Source organism: Ictidomys tridecemlineatus, chromosome X, assembly GCF_052094955.1.
Source record: "Ictidomys tridecemlineatus isolate mIctTri1 chromosome X, mIctTri1.hap1, whole genome shotgun sequence".
NCBI lineage: Eukaryota > Metazoa > Chordata > Mammalia > Rodentia > Sciuridae > Ictidomys > Ictidomys tridecemlineatus.
Genome location: NC_135493.1, coordinates 86,032,994 through 86,051,538, shown reverse-complemented (window position 1 = coordinate 86,051,538; position 18,545 = coordinate 86,032,994). Strand labels below are relative to the sequence as shown.

The 18,545-nt window shown below is 48.4% G+C and overlaps 2 protein-coding genes across 6 annotated transcripts; both read right to left on the bottom strand.

Annotated features, from left to right (window-relative positions):
- Positions 1 to 43: 43 nt before the first annotated feature.
- Plp2 (proteolipid protein 2) lies at positions 44 to 3,436 on the bottom strand. Its single transcript, XM_005338682.5, has 5 exons — positions 3,154 to 3,436; positions 1,547 to 1,699; positions 1,349 to 1,444; positions 788 to 878; positions 44 to 452 (listed from the first exon to the last, which is right to left on the bottom strand). Exons 1-5 carry the CDS (start codon positions 3,247 to 3,249, stop codon positions 430 to 432), a joined length of 459 nt encoding a protein of 152 aa, XP_005338739.1. The 5' UTR covers positions 3,250 to 3,436; the 3' UTR covers positions 44 to 429.
- A 2,985-nt stretch (positions 3,437 to 6,421) lies between these two features.
- Magix (MAGI family member, X-linked) lies at positions 6,422 to 11,240 on the bottom strand. Of its 5 annotated transcripts, none has more exons than XM_078034857.1 (6): positions 11,112 to 11,240; positions 9,971 to 10,117; positions 8,432 to 8,514; positions 8,119 to 8,355; positions 7,867 to 8,017; positions 6,422 to 6,962 (listed from the first exon to the last, which is right to left on the bottom strand). In XM_078034857.1, the coding sequence occupies exons 1-6, from the start codon at positions 11,158 to 11,160 to the stop codon at positions 6,655 to 6,657; spliced, it is 975 nt and encodes a 324-aa protein (XP_077890983.1). In that variant the 5' UTR covers positions 11,161 to 11,240; the 3' UTR covers positions 6,422 to 6,654. The 5 variants fall into 5 exon arrangements, with proteins under 5 accessions (XP_077890983.1, XP_077890984.1, XP_077890987.1 ...); XM_078034858.1 differs by having other exon boundaries at positions 7,885 to 8,017; XM_078034861.1 differs by lacking the exon at positions 8,119 to 8,355.
- Between the last annotated feature and the right edge of the window lie 7,305 nt (positions 11,241 to 18,545).

Below are 18,545 nucleotides of genomic sequence, written 5' to 3'. Positions count from 1 at the left end.
ATTTGTTCACATTTGATCAGAGGATTAATTTATTCATTATCACAGATTTTAACAATGTTTATTATTTATTTCTCTCTCCACAGAACCATTCCCCAAAATGAGGAGGTTATTTGGAGTGGGTCACCAGGTGGAGTGTACACTCTGAAATCCTAGGCACCCACTTCCCTCACTTTGTGGTTTAGGTGGGAGTGTGGTCCAGGCAGAACTGAATACTGCAGAAGGGAGGGGGACCTAGGCATACCCATAAAAGTGTCCATACCCAGGATGATTGAGTAGCAGTCTGGAAGACAAAATTCTCCCAGAAAAGGCACTGTTACCTCAACAGGGGGCTAGAAGTTGGTTGGCTGGGAGGATTGTTGTGGGAGTGGGAAGAAGTGTTTTCCAAAAGAAGTTATTTTCAAATTGCAGAGAGAAATGAGGGAAGTTCTCCTACACCGGGCCATCTGTGGGGTCTGCAGGAGGAAAAGAGAGAAAACATCCATGTGCCTGTTTTTTAAAAATATTTATTCTTTAGTTGTAAGTGGACACAATACCTTTATTTAATTTTTGTGTGGGCTGAGAATCAAACTCAGTGCCTCACGCATGCTAAATGAGCACTTCTCCTCTGAGCCACAACCCCAGCCCCATCCATATGCCCATTTTACAAATAGGAATGTTGAAGCTTATGGCACTTACTGATACGAAACATAATGGCATTATTACCCTCCCTTGGGAGATACCTTTCCTTTTTCTCCTTTGCTTTCTCAGCAACACACACACACACACACACACACACACACATACTTACCAGTGGGGGCTGCTGTATGTCTTTGTTGCCGAAGAGGGAAGGTAAAGTAGGCATCATAGCCAAAGAGGCACACAGCTATCAGTCCCAGTACCTGGGGATGGAGATGAGAGTGAGGGAGTTGGATTAGGTGGTTGGCCCATTCAGACTCTTAACTCCTGGTATCCACCACCTCCAGGGACTTCCCCATGCTGGATGGTAACTCCTATCTAGATTGGAAGCCCCAGAGCCAAAGAGAAAGTCCAGTAGGCTGGATTCTACCCCACTCCGCCCCTAGGACCTCTCAACACAGGGCAGCCAGCCAAATGTAGGGGGCATATTTCATTCTACATTTGAGACAAAGTTCTAACAGATGGCAATCTAGCATGTTTATACTTCCAACAAAGGCCCTGTGTCTGACAACGGGCAGCCCTTTATAGCAAATGATCTTTGGAGATAAACCATGGCTGGGGCCAGATTTTCCTGTTGGCCCTGAGAATAAGTTTTTGCCAAAAGCAGAAGCAGATGGTCCCTGGATCTTCAAACCCTTTTCCCTATGCTCTAGAGGTGCCTCCACAGGCTTACCCCTGCAGCAATTCTGGATTGGCTTCTGTTGTCAACAAGGACTAAAATGGAGGTGATCAGGTACAGGATCGATGCTATGAGAGTTCGGAAGAAATCCTGTGAGGTGTAGGGAGAAGAGGGAAGTCAGCATCCAGAGTTCCCCAGACAATCCCAACTGCCCAGGCCCCTGCCCAGCTTGCCATTTTGACCCCTTCTCACACTCCAGGGCCAGTTGATGAATGGTATCTTGGCGTGCAGGCCACACATGTAGATGACAAAGAAGACTGCAGCAAGGATCATCTCAATCACAGACAGAGAGGAGTACGCTGATGTGGAGGCACTGAAGCAAATCAGAATCACCAGGCACAATACCTGGAAGGGTGACATGGGAAAGGGGGTCCCAGTTAGTTCTGAAGGCTGAGGGAACTAGTTTAAATTGGGAGAGTAGGGGTCTCAAATTCAAATGCCTACCAGAAAAAATAAATGAATTCCACTTCTCAGAGCTGGAAATATACCTCAATGGTAGTACCTTGCATGCACAAGGCCCTGGGTTACACCCCCAACACCCTCCCCGCTCCAAAAAAAAGATCCACTTCTCAGATACCTACCAGGTCTGGGAAAAAATGACACACAATAATTGCTAAACACTTTCTGTGTGTTCCCTGTGCCTGGAGCAATGTGGATTTTTGTTTGTTTGTTTGGTTGGTTGGTTGATTGGTTGGTTTCTAGAGATTGAACCTACAGGTACTTTACCACTGAACTACATCTCCAGCCCTTTTTATTTTGAGATAGGGTCTTGCTAAATTGCTCAGGGGCTTGCTAAATTGCTGAAGCTGGCCTCTAACTTGTGATCCTCCCGCCACAGCCTCCTCCCAAATCGCTGGGATTACAGGCTTGAGCCACCATGCTGGGCTCTAAGCATTGTTCTCAGTTAAAAATATTGATTCATTTAGTCATAACAACCACCTAATGAGCTAGATACTATTAGTATCTCTGTTTTACAGATGAGAAAAGTGAGTCAGAGAAGTTAAGTGGCTTCCCAGGGTCACTCATAAAGTAAGGAGCACAGTTGGGTGCCTCAGTTCCCCCGCTTTCCCTTCTAGGATGTCGGCTGCCTGAGGGGAGTGGCTCTGCCAGGTGTTTTGCGAGCAAGGCTGGCGCCAGCTTCCAACCCATAAGGAGGCGGAACGTGCGGTTCCCCCAGCAACCCCTTTGGGAAGCGGTGAGAGTGACACTGGAGGGGCAGGGCTCCGTTAAAGGTACCGCACCCTTCTCATAAGTGACTCAAAGGCGGTGCCCACTTTGAGGGGCGGGAAACCAAGGTTCCCCAGACGCCTGGAAAGCTAAGGACCTTCCTCCCAGTCCCAAAAGGGCAAGAAAGAACTGGCGGAGGGTGGGGCACACCACCCCGCCACACTAGTGCACGGGGCCCCACCCCAACAGGCCCCGCCTCTCGGCACACTGCCAGCCCGCCCGCCAGTGTCCAGGCCGCGCCACGCCCTGCCACGGAAGGCACCCCACTTCTCAGCCCCCCAAGACCCCTTGGCTCAGTCCACTGAGTCCTGGAGGGCTTCTCCCACCAAAACCCCCATGTGCGTCCCAGGCTCCCCGCTTCGTCCTTGCTCCACCAACTCTCCAAACACCCTCCCAAATCCCACCAACTCCCGCTGCACCCCCAGTTCCCAGCCTCGGCCACGAACCCAGCCACCTGCGCCCCAAGGCCCAGCGCCCCGACCACGTGCCTGCCTCACCCCGGACTGTCCAGTACCGCGTGGTCGCGCCACCTCACCCCGCCTTTGCCCACCCGCCTGCCCGGGGACGCTCACAATCTCGGCGAACAGGAGGATTCCCTTGCGGGTGCGCGAGTAGCTGGTGCAGGCGGCCCAGCAGCCGGGGGCCGAGAGACGCTCGGAATCCGCCATGGCGTGGGTTGGAGTTCCTGCGGGTACAGAGGATCTGCTGGCTCTCTGGCTCGCTGGCTCGCGGGTTCGAGGACGCTGCACACCCAGCCGTCTTGCCCGCCGTCTGGCCGGGAAGGGGGCCCCCGGGGCGAAGGAGGGAGTGAATCACCGCGCTGAGCCCAAGCGGGCGGGGCCGGAGGGGGCCGGGCCAGGTGGCTGCCGCCCCGGAAGCCCCCTCGCCCCGCCCGCCAAGGACTGTCCCAGCCCGGCGCAAAGCCTTGGGGACGCCCCATCCCCAAGGTGCTTTGCAGCTCCAGGTACCGGGCGGGCGCGGGAATATCAAGACTCTTCGCCTTTTTAAAATTCAAAACAGAGTTGCCTCAACTTAGAACTGCGGGAATCTGGCTTTGGGAGGGAGTGACTCAGTTTCCTCAGCTGAAAACCAGCGAGGCCATGGTTAAACCCGAAAGTCTAAGGGCCAGGTATGTTTCCAGAATTCGGAAAATGTTGGATTTTAGAAAGTTTTCCCGATGCCTGTATGATATATTACTTAACACCCTCGGCGAGGTCTGGGATGGTTAGGGTTAATTATTTCCTCAAAAAAAAAAAAAAAACTGTGAGTGTTCACAACAAGTGGGATAAATAAGGACTGAATATTGTTTTTCATCAGATCAGGTCAGCTTGTACAGACGATTGGTACCAAACCTGTGGTGGGCATGGGGCAGTCAGTTTCCAGAGCTTTTTGGATTTTGGAACTTTGGATAAAGGATAGCGGAGTGAAATAAATCTCAGCAGTGATGAGAATGAGACCATGGTGATGCAAAGGTGGAGTTAAAGCGGGGCCTGATGAGCATGAAGCTGCTCAGTAAATGGGGGTGGACATTGTTAATAGGTTTAGATCCGGGACAGCCCAGGGTCTGATTCTGTGCAGTGCGATTCCAGAGAAGTCTTGGCCCTAAGTGCTGGGCCTCAGTTTCCAGTTTTGAGGAGAAAGGCATATTTATTGCTTGGCAAGATAGGGGATGGGTCCTGAAATTCAAGGCTGAAGACATAGTTGTTGTCATTTGCAGAGTTATTATACTGAGCAAGTAACTTCTGGCTCAGCCTGGATGCCTGTGTCTGAAACATGCACCTGGTTACCTGGAATCAACACCCCAATGTGTTATGATGACACACTCTCTAGACTGGACATCAGTTTCATTCTCATCTCATTTGAGGTGGAGAGTCATAGTTGGATTCATAGAAGGATTCACCTTGTGGACCTGCCTGCTGTCCCCCTCCCAAACACAGGGCCCCTCAAATTTAAGGCTGCTGAAAGAGTGACTGAATAGTGGAAGGGGTAGAAACATTTTTCCCCAGTGCTGAGTGTGTGCTTTCTATTTCAGTAAGGAATGCCCAAATTTCTTGAACAAGACAAACTCAGCTGCCTTAGGACCTTTGCACTTGTTCCAGCTGCTGTCAATGCCATTTCCCCACAACTAGTCATCTGACTTGTGATCATTCAGGTTCCAGCTCATATGTCATGTCCTCAAAGAGGCTAGCAGCCCACCATGATCCTCCCCAACATAACCTCCTTTTGCTATCTTTGTAATTCTCACTTTTTTTTCTGAAATTGTCTTTTAAAAATTCATTGCCTTATCTTTCTTATCTGACATATGCCTACCCTCATGACGTCTGCTACACACAGATGGAAATATATATTTTTGGAAATATAACAATAACCTTTATTCATCCCATTAGATGGAATCTTTATGTCTTATTCCACAAGTATCTCCATAATACTTTCATGCAAGGTATACAGACAGCCAAGTTTCTATTACTACTTGTCAAATATAGGTGAGATTAAGAGGACAGGTTCAGAAATCAAGTTTGATTAACTCTTACTTCAACCTCTTCACACACACACCTCAAGCTATTTTCATTTGGGGCCTTGCTTTCCCCCACTGTGAAATGGACCTACAGGCTACTTGAGTTGGTGTGTAACTAGATGAAAATAAATACTGCACTAAAACCACTAGCAGAGATGAAGTGATATGAGATAAATGTGACTGGGATTATTATAATTAGTCCCCTGGGTGTGACTGTGTTTATAGGAATGGGGCTCTAGAACCCTTCCTGACAACTGTGGAGTCATGCTTCCTCCAGGCTCTGAGTCAAGGGTAGCTGGAAGACGGACACTCACTGCTATGTGTACGGTGCTAACCATTAAAATGTTCTTCATAATCCAACTCAGTTTTGCAATCCTTGTCTCCACTCCAGCACAACCCCAGACTCTCGCACTCTGACCCTTTAATTTCTCTCTCCACTTCCACACCTCTTCACCATAGGGACTGAAAGTTGCCAGTTCCAGTCAGACCACAGCTTCCCTCCTTGGGGGGTTGGGGCCCAGTGTTCAGGATGTGGTGACCGCAAAGGTGTCCTAATATTTCTGGTCTCAGACTGCAGTTGCCTTGGGGCTACCCTGGTTAGAATCCCGCTGGTCTTATAAGCCCCAGCTGTGGGGCTCCGCTGGAAGGGTGGAGGAAATTCTGTGTTTCTCTAGGGACCCGGAACGCCCAGCATATGGCGTGTAAGCACAAGGCCCGCTGCAGTTCGTCACCATCTATGGAAAAGTGGGGCGTGGCCCAAAGGTTCTAACTGCTCTTTTTAGCCTGGCCCAGCCCCGGGCGATGACTCACACCTTCCCGGCTCCTGTCCCAAAGGGGGCTCCAGGGCCCCAGCCTGTACCCTGAGGATGGCAGTCTCCGTGCCAGCAAAAGCTGGCTTCTAGGCCGGAAATGGGAGACCGCAGACTCCTAGGGAGGAAAGCCGCCCTGCTTCTAGACTTGCTATCTTTATGTAAGCAGAGAGTCTGAACGATTCTGAGCTGCGACAGCAGGTATATGTTGAGGACACTACCACAATAGGTCCACGTCTGTATTCCCCATGCCACAATCATATATGTGGAGCGTTTCACGTCTCCAAACGAGTGAAATGAATGAATGGGGAGGAGCAGGAGTTAACACAAGGAAAATGAAAGGGGAGCAAGCCCGCGAGCCCAGCGACGATGGGCAGAAGCGAAAACTTGAAAGCAACTGCGCGCAGCTCATCGCTGGTTACTAGAGGTCCTCCTCGAAACCGGATGGACCCACCCCCTCCTTTCCAGGGTGATCTGGAAGCCCCACCCCTCCTGGAGCACCTGGCAAGTCAAGACTAGATCAAACCATTTTATTACATCCCCGCCCAGAACCAGAAGCGTGGGTTTGAGGGGGTCTGGGAAGGCTGGACTGCAGACGCCTGGAGGGGAGCGCGGGCCAGTCAACTACGTGGTGGGAGGGAAGACCAGACAAGTAGGAGCTCTCAGCCCGACGCTAATGCATTGCGGTCGGGGCCCATCGGATCCAGACTGGACCCTACCAAGTGAGCACAGAGCCCTATGTCGTCTGCTCAGTGCCTTCTCCTTCCAGCTGCTGTCTCCTGAGCGAGCTGCGCAGCCCTTGGGAGACCTAGGGCCCGCGAGAGCCGTTCCTCACTCGGCACCAGCCAGGGTCCTGGGGAACCAGGGATACGGTCATCAGGGTCCTCCATGTGGCGCTCTGCTGGAGGAACTGCGGGAGCGTCGACCACTGCCTCTGGACTAGGCTCGGGGCTGCCCCGCGTCTTTGGGGTCCTATTGAATTGAGGGTGGTGAACTGGGGAAAGGCTGGCACTGTGAGACTTCATCATCGCCGGACCTACAAGATCTGGACGGCAGTCTGGGAATGACAGGGCTACAGTTTAGATTGATGGAGTGGAAAACGGAAATTGGGGTCCAGGGTTTAGGATGGCCCAGAAGGCCCAAGGGTGGCAGGAAACAGAGACACCCCCCCTCCCTTAGAGAAATCTTCCTCCACCTTCCTGGAGGTGTCCAGTGATTAGTACCCCCACACACAAGCCCCAACACCTCCTTTCTCTAGACTCTTCCCTGCCTTAATCCAGGACACCCACACAGAAATCATTTCCCATAATCCCTAAAGGAAATTAAACCATGACCTTGGCCTTGGCACTAATAATCTCTCCAGTCTAAGACCTTTGACTATTCCCTCTCTCATCCCACCTTGACTCCCAACTTTTCCCTTATCAACCCTTTGTCTCTCAGAACTAAACCTTCTACTCTCTAGATCTCCATCCCATATCCTCCCAGCTGAGACTCCATTCTGCCTATCCCTCCAAGGACTAAGACCCTGCTGAACACTGGCTTTTATTATTGTTAGTAGTAGTAGGAATAGTAGGACCAACAACTGAACCCAGGAGCGATTAACCACCGAGCCACATCCCCACTAAGTTGCTGACACTGGCCTCAAATTTTCATCCTCCTGACTCAGCCTCCCAAGATGCTGGGATTGTAGGTATGTGCCACCACACCCAGCTGAAGATCTGCTTTTACCCCAGATCTCTTCCCTCCTCTCCTTTCCCCTATAGAAAGTTTCCCCTCTGAAATTCCTTTCCTAGGAAGGGCTCCCCTCCCACCCCCACTTTCAAAAATATACTAACCCCACTTAGACACCAAATCCTGATCCTCCCCACTGAGACCACTAAACCCCTTCTAACCTCTCCTTCCCCTCACAGACCTCTAATTTCCTTCCCTAGAAAACCCACTGCTTCCCTTTTGGGACCCACCCATCCCCTTGTGCTTGCCAGTTTGAGTCTCATTAGGCCTCTGCAACACAAGCCGAAGCCGGGAACCTCCAGTTCGGATCCGATCCACCGCTTGGGCATGGGTAAGTCCCTGCGTTGACTCTCCGTTGATATGGAGAATGAGATCACCAGCCTGCAAGAATGCAAGGCAGTGGTGGTATAGGAAGGAAATATAGAGAGCTTCTGGACAAAGGTGGGGATCACACCTATGAAAGGAGGGTGCTTAGGGCTAACCTGCAAATGACCACAACGCTGTGCTGGCCCATCCTTCAGCAACCCACGCACAGCCAGTGGAGCATCACCTGCTACATCTCGGCCCCCACTTAAAGTGAGGCCAAAGCCTGTGTGATTGCGGACTAGCTCCACAGAGAACCGACCAGAGGCCTGGAGTGGCTTTGAAGCACATCTTGCCTTATCCTGGGTCACTCGAGTTGGCGCAGTAGGAATACCCAGGGTCTCTGACCTAAAATGCTGGAGTAAGGACACAAATGTACATTGATTGCCTGCCCTAAAGCAGATGGCTTTGAATATATGGGTGAGGTGGTACCTGAGGTTGGTGTTCCACAACAGTGGTATGAGGTAGGCGACTGTCTATGACTTCTATGTCCGCAGAGTCCAGCATGTTAATGGCTAAAGGATGAAAGAGGTGGAATGCTATCAGGGTACATACCTAGGACCAGCCCCCTGAGTTAATACTCTGACCTCACCTTGTTGCCTACCTCTAAACTCTCACAGACTCTCACCATTTAACTACTTAGGAACCAGTCCCCACCACACAGTAATCTTAAAAACTCAGCTCTTAAGAATAAATATCCCAGGCTGGGGATGTGGCTCAAGCGGTAGCGCGCTCGCCTGGCATGCGTGTGGCCTGGGTTCGATCCTCAGCATCACATACAAACAAAGATGTTGTGTCCGCCGAAAACTACAAAATAAATATTAAATATCTCTCTCTCTCTCTCATCTCATCTCATCTCTCTCTCTCTTTAAAAAAAAAAGAGATTAAAAAAAAAGAATAAATGTCCCCCCAGCGGCACCCACCAATGATCTCAGTGGCTCAGGAGGCTGAGGCAGGAGGATCATGAATTCAAAGCCAGCCTCAGCAACTTAGCAAGGGCCTAAGCAACTCAGTGAGACGCTGTCTCTGAATAAAATACAAAATAGGACTGGGGATGTGGCTCAGTAGCCAAGTGCCTCTGAGAAAAAAAGAATAAACGTCCTGGGCCTGGGGCTGTAGTTCAGTGGTAGAGCACTTGCTTAGCACGTGTAAGGCCCTAGGATCCATCCTCAGAACCATATAAAAATAAATAGAATAAAGGTATTGTGAAAAAAAATAAAAATTAAAAAAAAGAATAAACGTCCTGACTCAGCCTTCTTAACAAATAGTACTAGGCTGACTAATTGAGTAATCCTCCAGACCTCACTATCTGATGATAATAACATGCAGCCCTAACACCCGGAACACCCCCTGGAAGCTGCTACTCTAAGATTGGGCTCTTGAGCATCCCAGACCCCGCCCTCTAATTAGCCTCCAAACTCCATCCCATTCCTCACACTTCAGGCAGCACCTCCAAGCACTCAGAGCCTCCACCCCGGGACTAGCATTCCAGTCCAGCCCTCCAACGAGTTGCCCGCCCCCAGCATCCTCCAGGATCCACTCCCCAGAAATAACCTCCCAATATCTCCTCATTTCAAAATCCTTAATTTATTCACATCTGCAATGTAATAACAAAGTCATAAACATGACTTGATGGGCAGAGTATGGAGCCCCCCAAATTGTCCACAACCCAATCTCAATCAGAATGACCACTCAGACCAGCACCCTCAAAGAATCGCCTAGCGATCCCCTATCTCAATTACCCTAAAGGAATATGCTACAATAACCCCAGGGCCCTGCTCCCTCCAAGAGCTCTCCGAGCCCCGCCCGACCGAATCACACACCTTTGTCCCACCCAGGCCCATAACTAACACTTCCTTGGCCTGTCACCTGGAACACAGCCCATCCCAATCCAGTCCGGGTCCCCAGAGGCCCCGCCCCTCCCCGCCCCTCCCCGCCCTTCCCCGCCCCTCCCCGACCCTCACCACGCACCCTCCTTGGGGCGCAGGCGCAAAGTGTCGCCAGCCCTGCGTACCAGCGCCCACACGTCTGCAGCAGCTCGAGCCGCCAGGGGGCGCGCGTCCAGCCGCGCCAGCAGGCGCCGGGCGCCGGGGCCCGCCTGCAGAGGAAGGCCGCGGCCTGCGCAGAAGAGAAACAGGTCAGCGCACACCCCGAGCCTCCGAGAATACCCATGATTCCAGACATCCGGAGACCTAAAAATGCTCGGCAACCTACCCGGAGACTCCTGGCCACTCCCTGCATTGTTTGGAAAGTCGTCGACTGTCCCCCTCCTCTTTCGAGACCCCCGACCATCGCGGGCATGACACTGGATCCCCACCTTGCCCCGACTATGTCCCTGCAGGTAGCCATTTGGCTGCAGTGGTCCTGGACCCCTCGGAACACCACAATAATTTCTCAGGAGCTCCTTGACTCTCCCCTAAATAATCTAGATTCCAAACTTCTCCCACCAAGTCTCTAGGGATCCTGCTTCTCTCGGAGATCCCGAAAGAAAACACCCCCACACAGCCCTGGGACACCCGATTTCCCCTCCACATCTCCTAAGCAGACCCTGCTACTCCCCGGAGATCCCTCGGAGGCCCATTTACCCCACATGACCCACGTGCCTCTAGGTGACCCCTCCTCATGGACCCCCAGTTCTGGTCACCAATTCACTACAGACACTGCGTGCCCAGGCGTCCCCAGCAACCACGGGCAGACCTCCCCAGGCGAGCCTCCAGAGACTCCTACAGTCTCCTTCCTACCAGCTCGGTCTTGTGCACCGCCTCTCTGCTCAGGTGTGTGTGGAGGGGGTGTGTGAATGTGAGTATAGGGCCTGGAGCTATGGATCCTGAGTGCCCAGTTGTCCCCAGATCTCTCAGTGCACCTTCCCCCGAGACTCCGGGGAAGCTACCCCTCCTGCGCCTGGTGTGCCGCCCCTCTGCTGTGTTGTGAAGAGTGCTGACTTGGAGCACAGCCCTCGACCATCAGACCCTGCCCGCTACCAATACCGCTTGGCCTCCAAGGCTGCTGTTTACCACCTGTAGAATGGAAAAGGTGAGGAACAGACAGGCGGGGCGAGGGTGACATGGGACACTCTCCCTCCCTTTCCCACCCTACTCCACCTCTCCCATACCTCCTCTGCTCCCCCTACGGTCCGCAGTGCCCCCTGAGCGCGACTCCATAGCCAGTAGTCTGCTGGGTGGACTCTCGGCCGCCCAGCAACTAGTTTTGAGCACAGGGGCACACTCACCTGGCGGCCTGCCCCAGCCTGGACTCGGCTGAGGCCGGCCAGTTCTGTGCCCCGACCCATGCCATGACCTACCTGGCTGCTGGCACCAAGGCCTGGTTGTAGGAGCCAGTCTGAACACTTGGCCTCGGTTTTACTCAGGCGCCACGGCTTCTATTATCTGAGAACCCTGGTTAAAATTAAAAAGCCTGAACATACCAACAGTTGCAAAAGATATAGAAGAAATGGAACTCAAATATACTGCTGATAGGTATGTAAATGGCTTAGCAACTTTGGAAAACAGTTTGGCAGTGTCTTAAGTTAAACATATAGGTATGATTTCAGCCATTCCACTTCTGGGTATTTATTTACCTTTTTTTTTTTAAAGAAAAAAAGCAGACTTCTACATTAAGATTTGTACATGAATGTCACCTTTATTTCTTGTCATATTCATCTTGGGCTGCCATAACAAAATACTACAGAGATTGGGTGGCTGAAACAACAGAAATTTAATTTCTAACACTTCTAGAGACTGGAAAGTCAAGATCAAGGTGCTGGTCATTCGGTTGCTGGAAAAAAAATCTTGGCTTGTAGATGGCTTCCTTCTGGCTGTATCCTCACATTGAGTTGAGAGTGGGAAAGAGATATCAGAGGGAGACAGAACCCTCTCTCTCTCTCTTCCTTTTTTTTTTTTTAATTTGGGGGGAGTGCTGGTAATCAAACCCAGAGATTCATGCATGGTAGGCAAGCATTCTACCACTGAGACACATCCCCAGCCCTCTCTTCCTTTTTTTTTTTTTTTGTAAGGCTACATACAATTCATCTGATTAGGACTGTACATAGCCCCACCTTATAATCTCATTTAACCCAATTACCTCTTAAAGACCCTGTCTCTAGATACTATCACATTGGTGATTAGAGTTTTTATTATTATAAAAAGGGAATTTGTTAGATTGTCTTATATGATCATTGTGGATAGTCCCACAATGGTGTTCAACAGGCTGGAGACCTGGAGGAACCAGTAACTACACAGTTCAAGAATTCGGAGCTTTGGGCTGGGGAAGTGGCTCAAGTGGTAGGGCGCTCGCCTGGCATGCGTGCGGCCCGGGTTCAATCCTCAGCACCACATACAAACAAAGATGTTGTGTCCGCTGAAAACTAAAAAATAAACATTAAAAAATCTCTCTCTCTTAAAAAAAAAAAAAACATAAGAATTCTGAGCTTCAGAACAAAAGGAACCAAACAATGATGCATTTCCACTCCTGTACTTAAGGCCTGGAAACTCTCTGGAGAGTCACCATTAAGAGTACAGTTTGTATAACCATGAGGGTCTCCTTCTGTTTCCATGCAATTTCCCTTCTCTTTCCTTTTCCCTCCCACCTCTCACCCCTGTTTAATGTTAATCTTCTTCTCATGCTCTTCCTCCCTACTCTGTTCTTAGTTACTCTCCTTATATCAAAGAAAATATTTGGCATTTGTTTTTTAGGGATTGGCTAGCTTCACTTAGCATAATCTGTTCTAATGCCATCCATTTCCCTGCAAATTCTATGATTTTGTCATTTTTTAATGCAGAGTAATACTCCATTGTGTATAACTGCCACATTTTTTTTTATCCATTCGTCTATTGAAGGGCATCTAGGTTGGTTCCACAGTCTTGCTATTGTGAATTGTGCTGCTATGAACATGGATGTAGCAGTGTCCCTGTAGCATGCTCTTTTTAGGTCTTTAGGGAATAGACCAAGAAGGGGAATAGCTGGGTCAAATGGTGGTTCCATTCCCAGCTTTCTAAGAAATATCCATACTGCTTTCCAAATTGGCCTCACCAATTTGCAGTCCCACCAGCAATGTACAAGTGTACCCTTTTCCCCACATCCTCGCCAGCACTTGTTGTTGTTTGACTTCATAATGGCTGCCATTCTTACTGGAGTGAGATGGTATCTTAGGGTGGTTTTGATTTGCATTTCTCTGACTGCTAGAGATGGTGAGCATTTTTTCATGTACTTATTGATTGATTGTATGTCCTCCTCTGAGAAGTTTCTGTTCAGGTCCTTGGCCCATTTGTTGATTGGGTTATTCGTTTTCTTATTATTTAATTTTTTGAGTTCTTTGTATACTCTGGATATTAGGGCTCTATCTGAAGTGTGAAGAGTAAAGATTTGTTCCCAGGATGTAGGCTTCCTACTTACCTCTCTTATTGTTCCTTTTGCTGAGAAAAAAACTTTTTAGTTTGAGTAAGTCCCATTTGTTGGTTCTAGTTATTAACTCTTGTGCTATGGGTGTCCTATTGAGGAATTTGGAGCCCGACCCCAAGAGGAAGTGAGGGGAAAGGGGGGAAAAAAACAAGGGGGAGAAATGAATTACAGTAGATGGGGTAGAGAGAGACGATGGGAGGGGAGGGGATGGGGGATAGTAGAGGATAGGAAAGGCAGCAGAATACAACAGACACTAGTATAGCAATATGTAAAACAGTGGATGTGTAACCAATGTGATGCTGCAATCTGTATACAGGGTAAAAATGGGAGTTCATAACCCACTTGAATCAAAGTGTGAAATATGACTTGTCAAGAACTATGTAATGTTTTGAACAACCAACAATAAAATTTTTTAAAAAAGAGTACAGTTTGGGGGCTAGGGTTGTGGCTCAGAGGTAGAGCACTCACCTAGCAAGCGTGAGGCCCTGGGTTTGATCCTTAGCACCACATAAAAATAAATAAAGGTATTGTGTCCAACTACAAAGAGAAAATAAATATTTAAAAAAGAGTACAGTTTGGGAGTTGGGGGCTATAGCTCAATGGTAAAGCAGCTGCCTCACATGTGTGAGGCCCTGGGTTCGATCCTCAGCACCACATCTACAACTAGAAAAAAATATTTTTTAAAAAAGAGTACTATTTGGCAGAGTGAGTCTGATGTCTTCAGGCAATCAAGCAGCAATCAAAGCACCCACTCTAGAAGAACTGAGCATGCATCTGCTTCTGCTTCTACTTTTTTTTGAGGGGAGGGGGATACTGGGGATTGAACTCAGAGGCACTCAACCACTGAGCCACATCCACAGCCCTATTCTGTATTTTATTTAGAGACAGGGTCTCACTGAGTTGCTTAGTATCTCGCTTTTGCTGAGGCTGGTTTTGAACTTTCGATCCTCTGGTCTCAACATCCCAAACCACTGCGATTACAAGCGTGTGTCATTGCACCTGGCTGGTTAGGTCTTTAATGTGAATTTATCAGGGGAAGGGGGCACACAATTCAGTCCATAACATTTGTTAGTGATCCAAAACTGGAAACAACTCAAATGCCTATCAGTAGGTAAATGATCAACACACTGGTATATTTGTACAATGGACTACAACTCAGCAATAAAAAGAAATGAACAATTTGGATGGATCTCAAAATAATTATGCTATAGGCTGTGAGTGTAACTCAGTGGCGGAGCACATACTAAGTGAGGCCTTGGGATCAATCCCCAGCACTACAAATTTTTCCTCAAAATAATCATGAGCCAAGTGCAGTGGCCCACAACGTAGTCCCAGCTACATCAGAAGCTGAGAAGAGGATCACAATTAGGAGATCACCCTGGGAAAGTTATAGAGACACTGTCTCAAAATTAAAAATAAAAAGGGCTATTGATGTTCTTCAGTGGGAGAGCCCCCTGGGTTCAATCCCCATTACCTCCAAAATAAATAAACAGCTGGCACGGTGGTGCACATTGTAATCCCAGTGGTTCTGGAGAAAGAGGCAGGAGGATCAGAAGTTCAAAGCCAGCATCAACAAACTAGTGGAGCCACTGTCTCAAAATAAAATAAATGTATGATGTAGGATTCTTTTTTCCCCCCTCTACTTGAAATTAAACCTAGGGATATTTTACCACAGCTATCTCTTTTTCTTTTTTTAAAGAGAGAGAGAGATTTTTTTTAATATTTATTTTTTAGTTCTCGGCGGACACAACATCTTTGTTTGTATGTGGTGCTGAGAATCGAACCCAGGCCGCACGCATGCCAGGCGAGAGCACTACTGCTTGAGCCACATCCCCAGCCCATCTCTTTTTCATTTTGAGAGAAGGTCTTGCTAAATTGCTGAAAACCTTGCTAATTTGATGTGGCTAGCCACAAAATTGTAATCTTCCTGCCTCCATGTCCCAAGTTTCTGGGACTGCATGCATCACCAGTCCCAACTTGTAAGTTTCCATTTATATAAATATCTAGTAACATGTCAACTGATGTATAGTGACAAAGTGGATCAGCGGTTACCTGAAGAGGGAGTCAGGGGCAGGAAGGAGAAATTAGAAAGAGGCAAGGAAAAATGCTTGGTAGGGATGGTTACGTTCTCAATCCTGGTGATACTGGTAGTTTCACAGATGTAAACATTACATTCAAAATCTATCAAATTTTATGTCAGTGGGGCTGGGGTTGTGGCTCAGCAGTAGAGCGCTCGCCTAGCATGTGCAAGGCCCTGGGTTTGATCCTCAGCACCAGATATAAATAAAATAAAGGTATTGTGTCCAACTACAACTAAGAAAATAAGTAAATATTTTTAAAAATTTTATGTCAGTTACCCCTCAGTCCACTATTAGAAAGGTTTGATTAATAAATTGGGGACTGGGGTTGTAGCACAGTGGTAGAGCATTTGCCTAGCATGTGTGAAGCACTGGATTCAATCCTCAGTACCACATATAAAATAAAGTTTAAATTCTTTAAAACAATAAATTAATAAATTGTGTGGGACTATGAAAGATGTTGATTTAGATTCATAAATAAAGTGAGACTTAAAGGGGGTAATTGCTTTATTATATTCATGAATGGATGAAGCTGAGCGGGGCATTGGTTCAAACTCACAAGAATTAAGGGAGCTTGGCCTTTCCTAGTGTGATTGTAATCAATATTAATTAAAGATAAGCATCAACACTGCTACCACACAGCTTAGCTGGGCACAATGCAGGTCACTTGGAAGCTTATTACTAATTCCATTGGCACTCATACCACACACAACTCATCACCCCCATTTTCCAATGGGGTATATTAGGGCCCCAGATGTATTTCAGCTGAACCCCTTACCCTCTCAGCAGCCTCAGTGACTTGACACAAGCACCACTCCTCAGCCCCAGGCCTTATCCCTGCCCCCAGAATTGTGGTCCTGTTGTCACTGGCTTCTCAGTTCATTCCTACCCAGTGTCCTGAAACTCCAGCCCTTGTAATTCATCCCTGGGAACATTCTTATACCCTCCATTGCTCCACAAACCCCCAAGTCTGAGTATCTTCCAGTCTGGAAGAAGTTTTCCAACTCCATCCAGTTGGCAAGCTCCCTCACCTGGGTGCTTGAAGCTTCCCTTCACAGTCCACATGTCCCCAGCCCTTGGGCAACACCCCCACATCCAAGACTCTCTCATCCATGGAGCTACAAGACCTCAAGCTCCTTTTCTCCAGTCTGTAAGCACCTTGCTACCCACCCACAAGTTCCTGAAAGTCCAAACCCCAAGAGGGAAGCTGCCCTGTTCACCTCCTGGAGGTGAAAGTCTCAACAAAAAGTGGGCAAAGGGGCTGGGGTTGTGGCTCAATGGTAGAGTTCTTTCCTAGCATGTGTGAGGTGCTGGGTTCAATTCTCAGCACCACATATAAATAAATAAATGTTTTATATATAATATAATATATATATATCTCAGAACAGTTTAGGGGATCCAACATGGTCTCAGTCAGGTCAGATATGGGGGGGCAGGGTATTGCAGGAGGAATGAAAGAAGAGAAGAGACTGTTTATCCTGTTTCACCTGACAACACTTGGAACTTACGTGTCAGGATACAAGAATCCATGACAGTCACTGACCAAGTCAGGGTAAGCTCCCAGAGAACAGCATTATTGGCTAGCTGTGGTGTAATGCACAGGTCTCTGAGCCTCTCAGACTCTTAGTTTCTTCTTCAAAAGGATGATCACAAGCCCTATCTCACTGCAACTCCATTCCTCCTCCTGCTACTGTCAAACTGTGCCCAATGGCTCCCACATTGGGGCCTATAATCCTAGACACAACTTTTCAAACTTGAGAGGGGCCTCATTCTTCCACTGACAATGACTGGTCTCCCATCCCACCCCAGTGCCATTCAGAGGCTCCTCAGTTCTAGGCTACCATCTCTTCTTTACTCTCCAGGGTACCTGTTCATCTCACTTTTTGAATTTTCCAAACCCATGATGCTCCAGTTCCCAAAACCTTGTGTGGCCCCCAAAGCTCAAAGGGCAACCCTTATCCCTATCATATACTTCCATTTCCCCAGTAGAAACCACCTTATGCAAACTTTAAATAGAAATTTAATGAAAGCTTACTATGTGCAAATTTATGTGTGTGGTTGCAGAATTTAGTGATAAACTTGAGCTGTTCTGTGTCCTGGTTTTAGTTGTCTTAGTTCACTGTACCCTTTTTGTGGACCTCAACTTCTACTTCCTGTGCCTAGAATAACAGCATCTCCTGTGTGGAAAAGGGAGCCTCTAGGGTCATCAGTTAACAAGGAAGGTACCAGAAGTGAAAAAGGCCAGGGGCTCCTAATCACTCCCACAGCCAGGCCTCTTGCCTGCAGCCAGGTAGGTCACTGCACAGGTTGAGGCAACAAGCATGGGACTGGCTGACGTGTGTCAAGGACTGGATAGATCACCAGGTGAGCTCTCCCAGTGCTCCAAAGGCATCAAAGGCAACTGTGCATCCATCGAATTAATACTGGTCATGGAGCCATGTGCACGGGGCACCAGGGACCCTAGGGGGAGCAGAGGAGGTACTTAGGTGAGGTGAGGGAGGAGACTTATACCCTGCCACCCAAGCCCCACCTATCTGCTCCTCACCTTTTCCATCCTGGGGTGGTAAACAAAGTATTTCTGGCTCCCAACAGCAGAGGCAGGGACCTGAATCCAGAGACAGTGGCTGGGCTCCAGGGCCTTGTATTCACCCTGGCCCTACCCCTACCACACACCCGAGCAAGGAGGCGGTGCCTAAGACCCAGCTGGTAGGAAGGAGGCTGTCAGGAGTCTCTGGAAGATACAGCCCAAAGAGATGTGCTTGTGGTTGCTGGGAGCTTGGGTACTGGAGTGTCTGTAGTGAATTGGTGGGTAGAAATGGGAGTCCCTGAGGACATGATGGTGGGTAGAAATGGGAGTCCCTGGGGACATGATGTTATGGTCTGAGCTTAATCAATATAGATTATAAATTATAGATTATAGGTTATGAAATATTAATAAATAGGATAAAATATTATGTGTTAATTGTTATAGAATAAATAATGTTATGCTGCTCTGGTTATAAGTTAGAAGAAGTAATCATGTAACTATAAGACATAAGATTTAGGTTGTTAGAAATAAGATATAGAACAGT